The sequence below is a fragment of the Squalius cephalus genome (genome assembly GCF_949319135.1).
Source record: "Squalius cephalus genome assembly, chromosome: 10".
NCBI classification, from domain to species: Eukaryota; Metazoa; Chordata; class Actinopteri; order Cypriniformes; family Leuciscidae; genus Squalius; species Squalius cephalus.
The window spans coordinates 6315971-6328455 of record NC_137131.1 but is presented as its reverse complement, the minus strand read 5'-3'; the positions used below and the strand labels follow the sequence as shown (position 1 = coordinate 6328455).

The following is a 12485-nucleotide window of genomic DNA, read 5'->3' as shown; positions in this document are numbered from 1 at the left end:
GTTCCAGGAACACGACACTTTCTTTGTTTTGCAAATTTGATTCAATTTCAGTGTGACCTCGAGTTGAGGAACACATTTTGATCCGTGCCAAACATGGAAACTCTTAATTTTCACTGCCAAAATTAAAAGCTTTTGAGTTTTCACTGAAGCTCATGAGCACACAGATAATATCATTTACATTTATGAATTTTGCAGACAATTTTTTTTAACCAAGGCAATTTACGGTTCACTCAAAATATTTAAATCTCTTAAGGATTGCACCCATGACATTGGTGTTGCTCATGCCATGCTCTTCCACATGGGTGTCAACTAATTTTAAGAGGGCTGATGGAAAAAATGTCATTTTTATTTTTTTCTAAACTTGCTGTACCCATTATTTACCTAGTTTTGTAAGAGCAGATTTTTTAAAAGAATTTTAAATTCTTAATACGTCATGTTATTTTCAAAAGGTGATTTACTCTATTTTATATTTGAACTATAAACTTTTATCCCATTAGTTCTGTGATAATTTGAATTATTGTAACACTTAGATGCTGTGTGGTTGAAAAGACTGTTTGTGATCTGTTTCATACCTTTACATGACAACTGCTCACTCTGGCTCAGCGGCAGCGCAAACACAGGTTTGAATCGGTGTGATCGTTCTTGTCAAAGTTTGAATCCATAGCCGAATCCTTGTCATTTAGGAATAAGATTGTGTTTGAATCGAGATTGTGCTCTTTTAATAATTATTATTATTATCCAGCTAAGAGCAGTGAACAGCTTCCTCTGTTTCAATATTTCCTGTTTCATTTTAATTGTATATTTTCTTATGATCATTTAACAGTGAATTTTTACATAGCTGAAATAGAATATTCTTAATATATCATGCCAATAAATTAATGAAAAAGTTATTTAGCATGTTTTAAATCGACTATTTACACTCAAACCATATTTCACGTCATTGCTACCAGTTAAGCGAAAGTAACTTAAAAAATTCAAAAAGGTAACTCAAAATTCCCCCAAAACCCCAGCTTGGAGTAACCCAGCCCAGCTTGTTTTTCTTATAGATTTTTGAAGCACTGTTGAAGGTGCACAAATAAATAAAGGCGGTAATGCACATTGAATGAGTCAAAGCAATCATTTTCTATAAGCTGTAGGAACAAACTCCCACCATTGAATATTCAATTTGCATCCGCTCAAACTTTTTGAAATTAACTTTGGCCCTGCAGTGTGTTGGGGCTGAAAGATAATCACACAAAGGGGGTTCAGCCCTTCACCCGCCAGCGTTTGCATCGGTAAATCTCTGTTTTTCTTTTCCAAGCCCACAATCGGCCTGCCGCTCGACAGACTCTTTTGTGCGCACGTTAAAGGCTCTTTATTGATTGTAGGCAAAATGTTTTTAATGTTGTTGATGAGATTTTGAGATTGGCCAGCTAATGGGAAAACGGAGGCCCGTTTTTCAATCAATTTTAAACTCAAGTCTTAAATTGAAAATCTTTACCAATGCAATTAAGGCTGATTTGAAAGGTACACTAAAACTTTCAAAATGTTTTATTCTCTTTTTTTTCTCTGCTCAATTTAGATCTTCAGAATGATGTGTGAATACACACTTTCAGATGCTAAGTAATGTTCCTCCCCGCTGCTGTTCAGTCATAGGTGAAAGATAAACAAAACAAAACAAAAAATTAATAAATTGCCTGAAGACCCTTATAGATGCTTGAAGGCCTATGATCGTCGATTAACCGTTTTACTTGTAATTACTAAAACCCACCGTAAACCCAACCTGATGATCACAGAGACCGTTTTCTTCTGATTTCTGACCTGGGACAAATAAAACTGCTTGCATTAGCATTAATTAAATTATACACTGCCTCCATGTCAAATTCATTTCCATTGCAGCCAACGGCAGCAACAGAATATGCATTAGTGCCTCATCGTTTCCTTTGTCGGCAAGGGGAGTTTGAAACAGCTGGTTGATTTTAATAGACTCTGTGTCCTTGTTGTTTTTCCTCAGTGCACGTCAAAGCGGGAACCTGTGAGGTCATTGCAGCCCACCGCTGCTGTAACAAGAACAAAATCGAGGAGCGCTCCCAAACTGTCAAGTGTTCTTGCTTCCCTGGGCAAGTTGCTGGGACAACAAGAGCAGCTCCTTCCTGTGTGGACGGTAAGACTGTTTTTATTTGTTGTGTGTGTGTATTCGAGTTTTGTGTGTGTCTGCTGTTTGATTCTATTAAGCTATATATATATATTAACATATAACATTAATGAATATAATTTTAACCTGAAAATATTTTTTGTTTTGTTTTTACGAAATACAAAATAACTAAGTTATGATGTAAAAAGAAGAACTAATTAAGCAAATTTGTGACATTGACCATGTGAACTTTGTACAACCATTCAACTTTTCACTCAAATTATACTTCTGTAATTTATATATATGTATATACTGATGAGCCAAAACATTATGACCAGTCAGAGGTGAAGCAAATATCATTGATAATCTCCTAACAAGGCCACATATTAAGGTCTGGTAGATTAGATGGTAAGCAAACAATCTAGTGATTGTTCTCGTAATCAACATGTTTGATGCAGGAGAAATTGGCAGGAATAAAGATCTGAGCGACTTTGTCAAGGGCCAAATTGTTATGGCAAGGCGACTGGGTCAGAGTATCTCTGAAACGGCAAGGCTTGTGGGTTGCTCTCTGTCAGCAGGGGTGAGAATTTACCAACAGTGGTCCGAGGACAAGCAAAACATAAACCAAGCCAACAGAAGGTCTACTGTGGAACAAGCCAAATCAAATGTAATTAAATGTATTCATAATAATGGTAATGGGAGGCATATGTCACAACACACAAGTGCATCGCACTCTTCTGCGTATGGAACTGCATAGCCACAGACCAATCAGAGAGCTTGTGATGACCTACAATGGGCACGTGAACTGGACCTGGGTTCCATTTTCTTTTACATCAAGTGGATGGCCGTGTAGAAGTGCGCCGTTTACCTGAGGAAGTGATGGCACCAGGAAGCACTGTTGGACAATGACAAGCCGGTGGAGGGAGTGTGATCCTCTGGGCAATGTTCTGCTGGGAACACTGGGTCCGGCTATTCATGTGGACGTGAATTTGACACATGCCACATGTAAATTTGTACCTTGCAGACCAGGTACGCCCCTTCATGCCAATGGTGTTCCCCTGTTGGAAGTGGCCTCTTTCAGAAAGGATAATGCCACACTGCGCATGTAACGGAGGCCAGCTAAAAGTCGCTGTGCGAGTAAACCTCACTCCTCTGATCTCAGTAGGCGGTCTAGCGACAGATGCTAGAGGCTGCAGTCTTTAGCCTCCTTGTTAGAGCACCTGACTCTCACGCCGGAGAACCAGAGCGGGGCGAGTAGGACACAGGTGGAGGAGTTACACACACATTGTTCAGGAATGGTCTGATGAAGAGTTCAAGGTCTTCTAAATTCCCCAGATCTCAAACCAATTGAATATCTGTGGGATGTGCTGGACCAACAACATTGATCAATCTGCAGGACTTGAGGGATCTGCTGCTAATGTCTCGGTGCCAGAAACCACAGGACACCTTCAGGGGTCTTGTAGAGTCCATGACTTGGTGGGTTGGCACTGTTTTGGCATCAAAAGGAGGACCAACAGCATATTAGGCAGTTGGTCATAATGTTTTGTCTCATCAGTGTTTACATGGAAAGAACGTACTACTACGTTTCATGTCTAAAAAACAAGGTTAATATCATGGTATAATTTACAAAAGAACACTGTAGAAAATGTGCAAGAAATAGCCAGCTGCTTTTGTCTATCTTTTGTCTGTTTTAATATTTTAATTATTAATGCTTCTAAATTAAACTGTCAATTTAAAGTTGGCTGTCTTTTTTTAAAGTCTAGCTGCCCCTCTTTATCTCAGTCTCATCTCTCTGGGCTGTCACATCAGAGTCAGGGTCCGTTTGAGTGTGACACTGTCATCCTGCTGTTCGCTCAAGTGCAGCGTGGGCTGCTTGTCTAATAACATGTCAACGGCCCCCTCACTGGACAGGTCAATCGATCTTGATCTTCTTTTCTGCCCTCTAATGCATCTGACAGGTGCTGCCACCCCCTGCTGAGCACCGAGACCACAGCGCATGATTCTACCTGCTGTACGAGGACAAAAACCACTGCGCTTATGACTGAAAGACATTTGACCTCTCTACATTATTTGTATGCTGTAGATTGTCATACTGTGGGTTTTAAAAAACTGAGACCATATTGGAAATCATGTTTTTTTTCATGCTTTTTTCCCCCCAAGCTTTTTGCCTAATTTCTTTATTCTGATAAGTCATTTGTAAAAAAAAAAAAAACCATGTATTAAAAAAAAAAATCCAAAATAGAAATTTCACTAAGGATATCAGATTTTCGGACCCCACAAACGAGAAAAGTTTTCAAAGAAGTGCCTGTAGAAAGCTGCAGAAAGTAGCATTTGCTATTGAAATATAAAAATGAACATTAATTATAGTTGCAATATTCACTTTGCTTATTGTTATTACTGTAAAATAGTAAATTAATATGGGATTTCCTTCAGATAGTGTAAGAATATCAGTGGTGGCCAATTACCATATATTTATTGTAATTTATACTACAGGGCCGTTGAATGCTTGAATCTGATTGGTTGACGAACGTTCTAAGGTGTGCATTATTTTCAGGGAAACGCACAGCTAAAGTAGTTCCAGGCAGGTCTTGACCGCATTACAGTTCCATATCACTTCGCGTAGTTAACTGTAATAACGGAAAATAGGATACAATTCATAACAAGAAAAAACATTTAGGCCCATGCGCTTGATCTGCAATTTTCAATGTCTAGCTTCACAATCAATGGAAACATGCAGTTTAATTTGAATAAATAAAGTATATAGTCCTATCTATAATCAATAGAAAATTAAACTGACTATAGGCTAAATAAATGGATAATCCTGCAGCACGGATTTTTATTGCAGATAATATAACAAATAAATAATTATTGATAGGCCTGCTTGTTAAAAGGGATTTGTGTTTCATTTATTTGGCTAGTCTGTCATCTGTCAATAATAGAAAAAAAAAGAATGAATTCGAATTAATTAAAAGGAATTGAATTAATAAATAAATAATAATATTGACGCACATGCTTTTCTGTCTCATTATTGCAACATCTCTCTCTCTAATAACTGCATTAATAACTGGGGACACACTTTAAGGCCGGTTATGAATGTAATTTGATACGTATGACTGATCATGCCCAAACGCGTGTTCAGCGCGTTCAGTCTGTGTTCAAAGTCGGTGTTTAAAATCTGCTGCAGTCGATGAAAACAGTCAGAGAATGTGTCAGCTAGTCGTGTGTCCCAGCATTATTCTGCTATCAGTGGCTCAAACCTCCGTTACTAACTCTAAAATGACGTTTTGGAATTAGCAACGGCGGCATTGGATTAGATGCGTAAGAAATTAGTCCTACATACAAGAGCGTTTTAATGACAAAAACTTTACAAACGTCTTGAAATACATAATCTGAACAATGTTTCGAGGTGTGGTAACTGTAGTATAAGTGGAATAATTGACTTCAGGCCGTTGAATTATTAGAAAAATAATGCACACCCGAGGTGAAGGGCCACTCCGCTTCGCGTCGTGACCGCATTACCACCTCGGGTGTGCATTATTTTTCTAATAATTCAACGGCCTGTCGTCAATTATTCCTTACAAATATAACTGTAGCAAATGTTTTTTTGGTAAAGTTTTGTAAAAGTGTCCAAATTTTGACCATCATAATGTTCTTTCTCATTTTGAAAGTTGGGATGGAAGATATTAAAGGGCTATTGTTAGTCAGTTGCTGGTGTTATTTGGAACATTCTCATTTTAGAAAGCATTTTACTGCACACAACATTTGCATACCTCCCTACATTCAAGGTCATGAATATTTGTGGTCTGTTTTCCTAAAAATATATCTGGTAAAAGTTTCAACACAAGAATTTTATCTTATATTTGGATTTAAACCTAAAAGATGTAGACTTAAAGGCAAAAAACTTTTGTTTAAACAGTCAGTCAAACCATCTTCCTCTCTGCTCTGAATTAAAAATTGAGGCCCAAAGCTTTACAATGTCTCCCTCTACTTCTCGATTCCTCTTAACCCTCAACATCATGCCAGCTCCCCCAACCGCAACCCTTGTCATCTTGACATGAAGGTTGAACTTTTTCTAGAAAGACATAGTGAGTGTCGAGCCCACTGAATTGATGGATTCAAACCGTCAGCTTTGAATCAAAGACCACCTCCTTTATAGCCTCATTGTTTTAGGGAGAAAGAGATAGAATGAGGTAGTTTCATTTCTTTGTGGACGTGACTGAGATCTTCTGAGGTTTTCTCCTCTCAATCTTCATTGATTCATCTTTTAAAATATTGGGTACCATGGTGATTTGGGGATGTGTCTCTCCCATTTTGGCAGTTCCCACATTGTGAGCGGAGTGCTGAGATTCTTCTTCCTGTCTTTCTCTCTGTCTGCGCAGCTTCAATAGTAGCACAGAAGTGGTGGTGTCAGATGCAGCCGTGTATGGAGGGCGAGGAGTGTAAGGTGTTGCCAGATCTAAAAGGTTGGAGCTGCAGCACAGGAAACAAAGTCAAGACGACCAAGGTGAGAGGGAGCCCATCAAATCACAGTGCTATATCCATCAGAATAATATCAATACCAGAAAACACCTCCGACCCCAGAGGGTTAAGAAATGTTTCAAAATATCTGTCAGACCATACAACAGAAATAAAGTGGGCCAATGTGTATATATATATATATATATATATATATATATATATATATATAAAATATAAAAATAAATATAAAAAATTTCCCACGCTCAAGGCGCTTTACAATAAATTAAAGGGCACCTATTATGACTCTTTTCACAAGATGTAAAATAAGTCTCTGATGTCCCCAGAGTATGTATGTGAAGTTTTAGCTCAAAATACACAACAGATAATTTTTTACAGCATGTTTAAATTGTAATTTTTTGGGGCTCAGAAAAACGCGCTGTTTTAGTGTGTGCCCTTTAAATGCAAATTAACTGCTGCTGCACGACACAGGAGGCGGAGCTTCATGAGCTCGCGCTACAGAGCCAGGACAGTCTCATCTGATAATATCAGAACAGAAACTCTCAGTTGCGGTGTTCATTTCGACTCGGAGTCGGACAATAATGCCCACAGAGCCAGAGAATATATGCTGTATGGACATAGAACAGGTATAGTTTAGTTTAATTATGGTTATAACTTATTTGTCATCTGCTTTTATCCACTAATACAAGCCTGCTGTAGCAAAACCCCGTCCGAATGATGACCAAAATATACTGAGGAGTTCAGTGAAGTTTATTGTACATCACACAAAAGAAGAGCGTTAGTTTTACTCCAGAGAATCTCTGTAAGTGCTGAATAAACATAGTATAAGGAGTGCGCATTAAAGTCTTATCCATAAACTCTCTCTCTCTCTCCCTTTCATTATCAACAACATACACAGCGAAGTACACAAAACACTCGTTACAACTAACAGTAAACAAATATACACACCTTTTCAGTGGGTGCTAAATAAACTGGTAAACCTTATATCCGTAAAATGACTCGAAGAGCTGTCATAAAGAGCGCGCTCGCACTTTCATTTCTTCCGTGTCCAGTCACGTTAGGCCTGTTGCTCTGGAGAGTGTAAGCTGGATCACAAACAGTACAGATCCATCCTCGAGTAACAACGGGAGTAAATGAAGACTGCTATGTTCATTCTTACATCCATCAACAACACACTCAATCGCTTAGGAGACATTCTTGTCTACAGCTGCTCAAGCGTCGAACAGTGGCGGACTCTGTGTCCAGCTCACTCAGGGCGGGTCTAGGCTCAAACTGAAGTGTCACTCAACAGTCGTGGGAGGGGCCTGCTCAATTCTACGTCACATTGCGCCGAATCTGAGAACAGCTCATTCTGAGACAGTGCTTATGATTTATTGAGATTGTAAAAAAACCACTGGGTGGATTTTTATCATTCTAGGGTGGTTTTGCTCACACACTGCCAACACACATTTATGTTCAAACACCATGTAAAAGTGAATTTTGCATAATAGGTGCCCTTTAAGATTTAAAAATAATCATATTTAAATGTATACACAAAACTGAATATTATATACTCTTTAATTATTATTATCATTATTAATAATAATTCATATAATTTTTAATTGGTCAAATATTATATGTTTTACTGTTGATTGATTTAAAAGAAAAAAGCCTTTTGCTAACTAGTGTTAAGGCCCGTTCACACAAAGAACGATAACTATATTAGCATCCACACCGATGAATGATAACACTGCAGTTTTGTCGACTTCCACTTTAAATGCTCAAGCTCTTTAAAGCTGGATGGATTCTGATTGGCTGTCAATGTTTTCACCAGTTGGGAAAAAAAAAAATTCTGAAAGTGATTCCAATGACATTGTTTCTCTCTGCCGTTATTGTTATAGTTGTGCTGTGGACTCTATTCTTTTATATTTACTTTGGTTTTTAGAACTAAATCTTTAGCAATATTGTTATAGTTATCATCCTTGGTGTGAACAGGCCTTTAGTCATCGCTTCCGTTCTTCCACAGAATGCACTAGTTTTCTGCTTTCCTCGACTGTCATGCTTTCAGCTTGTTAGTGGTCCTTGCATTTAACTTGGACTTTAAATAAAACACAATATGGACCCTAGACAAACTTTAATGTGTGAAAAAGGCCTAGAAAAAAGAAACGCAGTGTGGCGTTGAATTTCGGAGAGTCAGGGCAGGGCAATGACGCACTTCTGCAGGCTAATGCGAGTTATCGTTTTTATGTTTGCCGACGTGTGTTTTGCGAGCCACTGTGTATGTACGGTTGACATGCTGGGCTTGTAACCATCCATCAGGCTGAGAAGTTTGACTCACCAAATGCTTGCGCTTGAGTCGAGCCCTCCATTATTCATGGGGCAGAGGGGCCTGCGTGAGGCAGACCTTTTTTTACTTTAGCCCTGTTAATAATTCATGCCACTGCACTCACACGTCAACAGCAGGCAGACCTCTGAGGTGTTGGGAGCTTCTCTCAAACCTGGGTTTGATTTTGGGGCCCTCCAGGCCACCGTCCTTGCACATGGACATGCAATAACCGCAAGAAGAAACCCCAGAAACGATGAGAGCATGATGGGATTGTTTAATCTGTGCCGTTTATCAGAGGTCTGATCACTCTGATCATTACTTTTAAACTTTTGCAGCAGGTCCATTGACCGAATTATGTTCAATTGGATATTTGATGCATTTTACAATTATTTAGCCATGCTCTAGTTTCAGCATTTTGTGCATTTTGTGGGGGTTATATGCAACAAACTTTCGTATTATGTAAAACAGGGTGCATCGCCTTCGGTTCAGGTCTTTTGTGTGCTTTGTTAAATAGAGAGCCGTTTTACTCCATAAATCTTCAAAGAAGGGAGCAAATTGATATCTATTGAATTGATATTGATAGGTTGATATCTAAAAGGTCATATTTTTCATCTTCACACTAACATTTAGATATTTAAATCTAATGAAACGCCATGAGATCTGTTTTCCTTTTCCTTGACGATACCAAATTTTCAATGGTCTATAACAACAAATATGAAATTTCAAATTCTGAACACCACAGCAAAAATGAATATACAAACTAATTTGTAATTAGTTTGGGAAAAAAGGTGCATTGAATTGATCAAAAGTGACAGTTAAGAGATTTATAACAACAAGATTTTTATTTCAAACAAATGCTGTTCTTTTGAACTTTCTAAACTTTAAGGAATCTTAAAAAAAAAATGCATCACATTTTCCACCAAAAATATTATGCACTACAACTATTTTCAACATTGATAATAATCAGAAATGTTTTTTTGAGCAGCAAATCAGCATATTAGACTGATTTCTGAAGGATCATGTGACACTGAAGACTTGAGTAATGATGCTTTAAAATTCAGCTTTGCATCACAGGTATAGAATATATTTGAAAGTATACTAAAGTACAAAACAGTTGCTTTAAATTGTAAATACATTTCACAATATTACTGTATTCTTGATCAGATAAATAGAGCCTTGGTGAGCATAAAAGACTAACATTAAAAAATACTTACGACCCCAAATTGAGCAGGAGTGTAATGGAATTTAAATTGGCTGACATATTGCTGAAAAATACAAACTAGAATATAGTGCTGAGCAATAAGACGAATGTTGTATATGAACAGTTCTCAGTAGCTGAGTCTGATCTTGCCCACCCAAATTTCTGTTGAATTGCCTGTCAAGTGAATCCACCAAATCTCATGTCTGAACCAGAGAGGAATGCAGGAAGTGAAGTAGACTGTGACCAGCACACCTTCCTCTTCCTCTGTGTCCTCCGGCTGCCTGCTGGCTGTGACCTGAAGGTGTAGATTACACTGGGCTTCCCTTAGCAGCCTGCCAGTCTGGCCTCATCCACAGCTATAGAGACCTGCCCCACCCTGGCCTCTGAACCCAGAGCCGTGCTTTTGTGTTACAGAGCTGGAACAGGACCAGACTTGCATGCTAAACCCTCTCAGATCCAGAGGAACTAATGGCTCCAATCTCTCAGTGTGTGTCTATTTCAGGCCGCTACCGCTGAGCTCATGCTGGTGGTGTGGTTAATGACACTTGTAGGTGACAGTACAATGTGCCTGTGTGAGCATGTGTCAGTCTCTTACTAACACCTCATGCCTTAGAGGAATAATTCTAATAGTGGAATTTTCCAATTTTATAGTGCTGGAGGCCCTCTGATATTCAAGAGGTAATTAGTTAACACTCTGTGATTTGTTGTCGTTATGTTATGATGATATAAACTGAAGTGTTGTAATGTTTAGTCCGGCGATGACACCTCAAATTTAACATTTCAGACAGACTGAAAAGTAGGAGTGGGCTATATATATATATATATATATATATATATATATATATATATATATATATATATATATATATATATATATATATATATATATATATAGACACACACACACACACACACACACACACACACACACACACCTGTGATTCAATTGAATGTTAAAGCTGCATGTTTATTAATTTTTTTTTTTTTTTTTATTAATAAATAATTGTTTTTTTGGTCCCCAGCTGTGTAGCCCATGCAAATGTATCTTCTGGTGTAAATGGTTGACTCTGATTTTTATCCAATCCAGCCCTACTGAAATAATATGCAGACATTTACGAAATGATAACTTGGACTCCTCTTTTTCAGGTCACACGATAGTCTGGGACCAATATTCATTTGGGACTAGCAGCATTTCTTTTCTTTTTTTTTGATCAAAGCAATGGAAATGAAGATACATAGACTTCAAACTACTTCATAACTATTGGGATCAAGTTGTTGGACTTCTGAATACTAATGTCACTTGGAATGGACCATTTAAACACATGGAGTATTTCTCTTCCCCCCTCCCCCCCTCCCTCTTCTACAGTATTTTCGCTTTGCCAAACTCCCGTTTTTGTTTTACAACAGTGTTGGACAAGATCATACACCATGTAAAGTAAATATTCCATAAAAATCAAGATGTGGACCAGTTCAGAGACAATTCTGCAATTTCGGAACAGTGGATTACATTTTTGAAGCGAATGTGGACTTGAAAGGTTCACTTATTACTTGAATCATATGTTCCAGAGGCACTAATATTCAGTCCCCTATGTTTTGGTGCCAATATTTTCTTTCTTCTATCTACTATGGACAGACTTTTTGATCCGTGTGAGGTGTGTGATTTTTGGGTATGGTTTTGGGGGCACTCTGCTCCATTTTGAAACGGACTTGAGCAAGAGGCGAGTATAACGATAAGAATTACAGGTATTGATAATGGATGAAAGTTGAAGTGGTCTACGGGAGCAGCGAAAAAGAAGATAGCAAAAAGATTTATTGTTTGTTTTTAAAAGCCTTGGTGGCCAATATTGAGTCAAAGTGTCAGTATTATCTCAAATAAAAGTATCTCTATGGGAAATCTTGTCCAGTTGTAACTTTGAAGAATGATTACTTTGCCATCATAAAAGAGAAAGTGCATTTAAATGTAACATCCACCCACCAACAGAACAAAAAGAATAAACAATCAGACATCTTTCATTATCCATTAACACATTCGCCAACTTTGATGAAATCTTCAAGAACATCAAGATGTCACATGACTATGCTAATGTTCGCATTGACATTGACATGTAGCCTCTTTCTTTGATATACATTTGTGTGTTGACGCCACTTTATTAGCATTCAGTCTGTGAATCACGTAGCGCTTATGCAGTTGTCACAGAACACTTCAGACTGACTTGCATAGGGCAGGGCTAACGCTATTAGCATAATACCATTTGCCAGAGATTTTGTCTGGCTAATTTACCATTAACAGGATCAACAGTAGAACAAGGAGGGGCACTGCCAGGTTAGTCAAGATGTCATTTACTTTGACAAGTCAGTCACACAAAAGATAGCTCCGAACATGTCATAAA

The 12485-nt window shown here is 38.0% G+C and overlaps 1 protein-coding gene across 3 annotated transcripts in view; it reads left to right on the top strand.

Moving 5' to 3' along the window:
- tafa3a (TAFA chemokine like family member 3a) overlaps nucleotides 1–12117 on the top strand; it is a 97347-nt gene extending 85230 nt beyond the window's left edge. Inside the window, exons 3-5 of one of the 3 annotated variants that reach the window (XM_079883980.1) lie at nucleotides 1994–2143; nucleotides 6493–6617; nucleotides 11242–12117. In XM_079883980.1, coding sequence (XP_079740106.1) covers nucleotides 1994–2143; nucleotides 6493–6617; nucleotides 11242–11253 — 287 coding nt within the window. In that variant the 3' untranslated portion in view covers nucleotides 11254–12117. The remainder of the gene's footprint in view (nucleotides 1–1993; nucleotides 2144–6492; nucleotides 6618–11241) is intronic. The other 2 variants (XM_079883982.1, XM_079883981.1) reach the window with 2 other exon arrangements.
- Nucleotides 12118–12485: the final 368 nt, after the last annotated feature.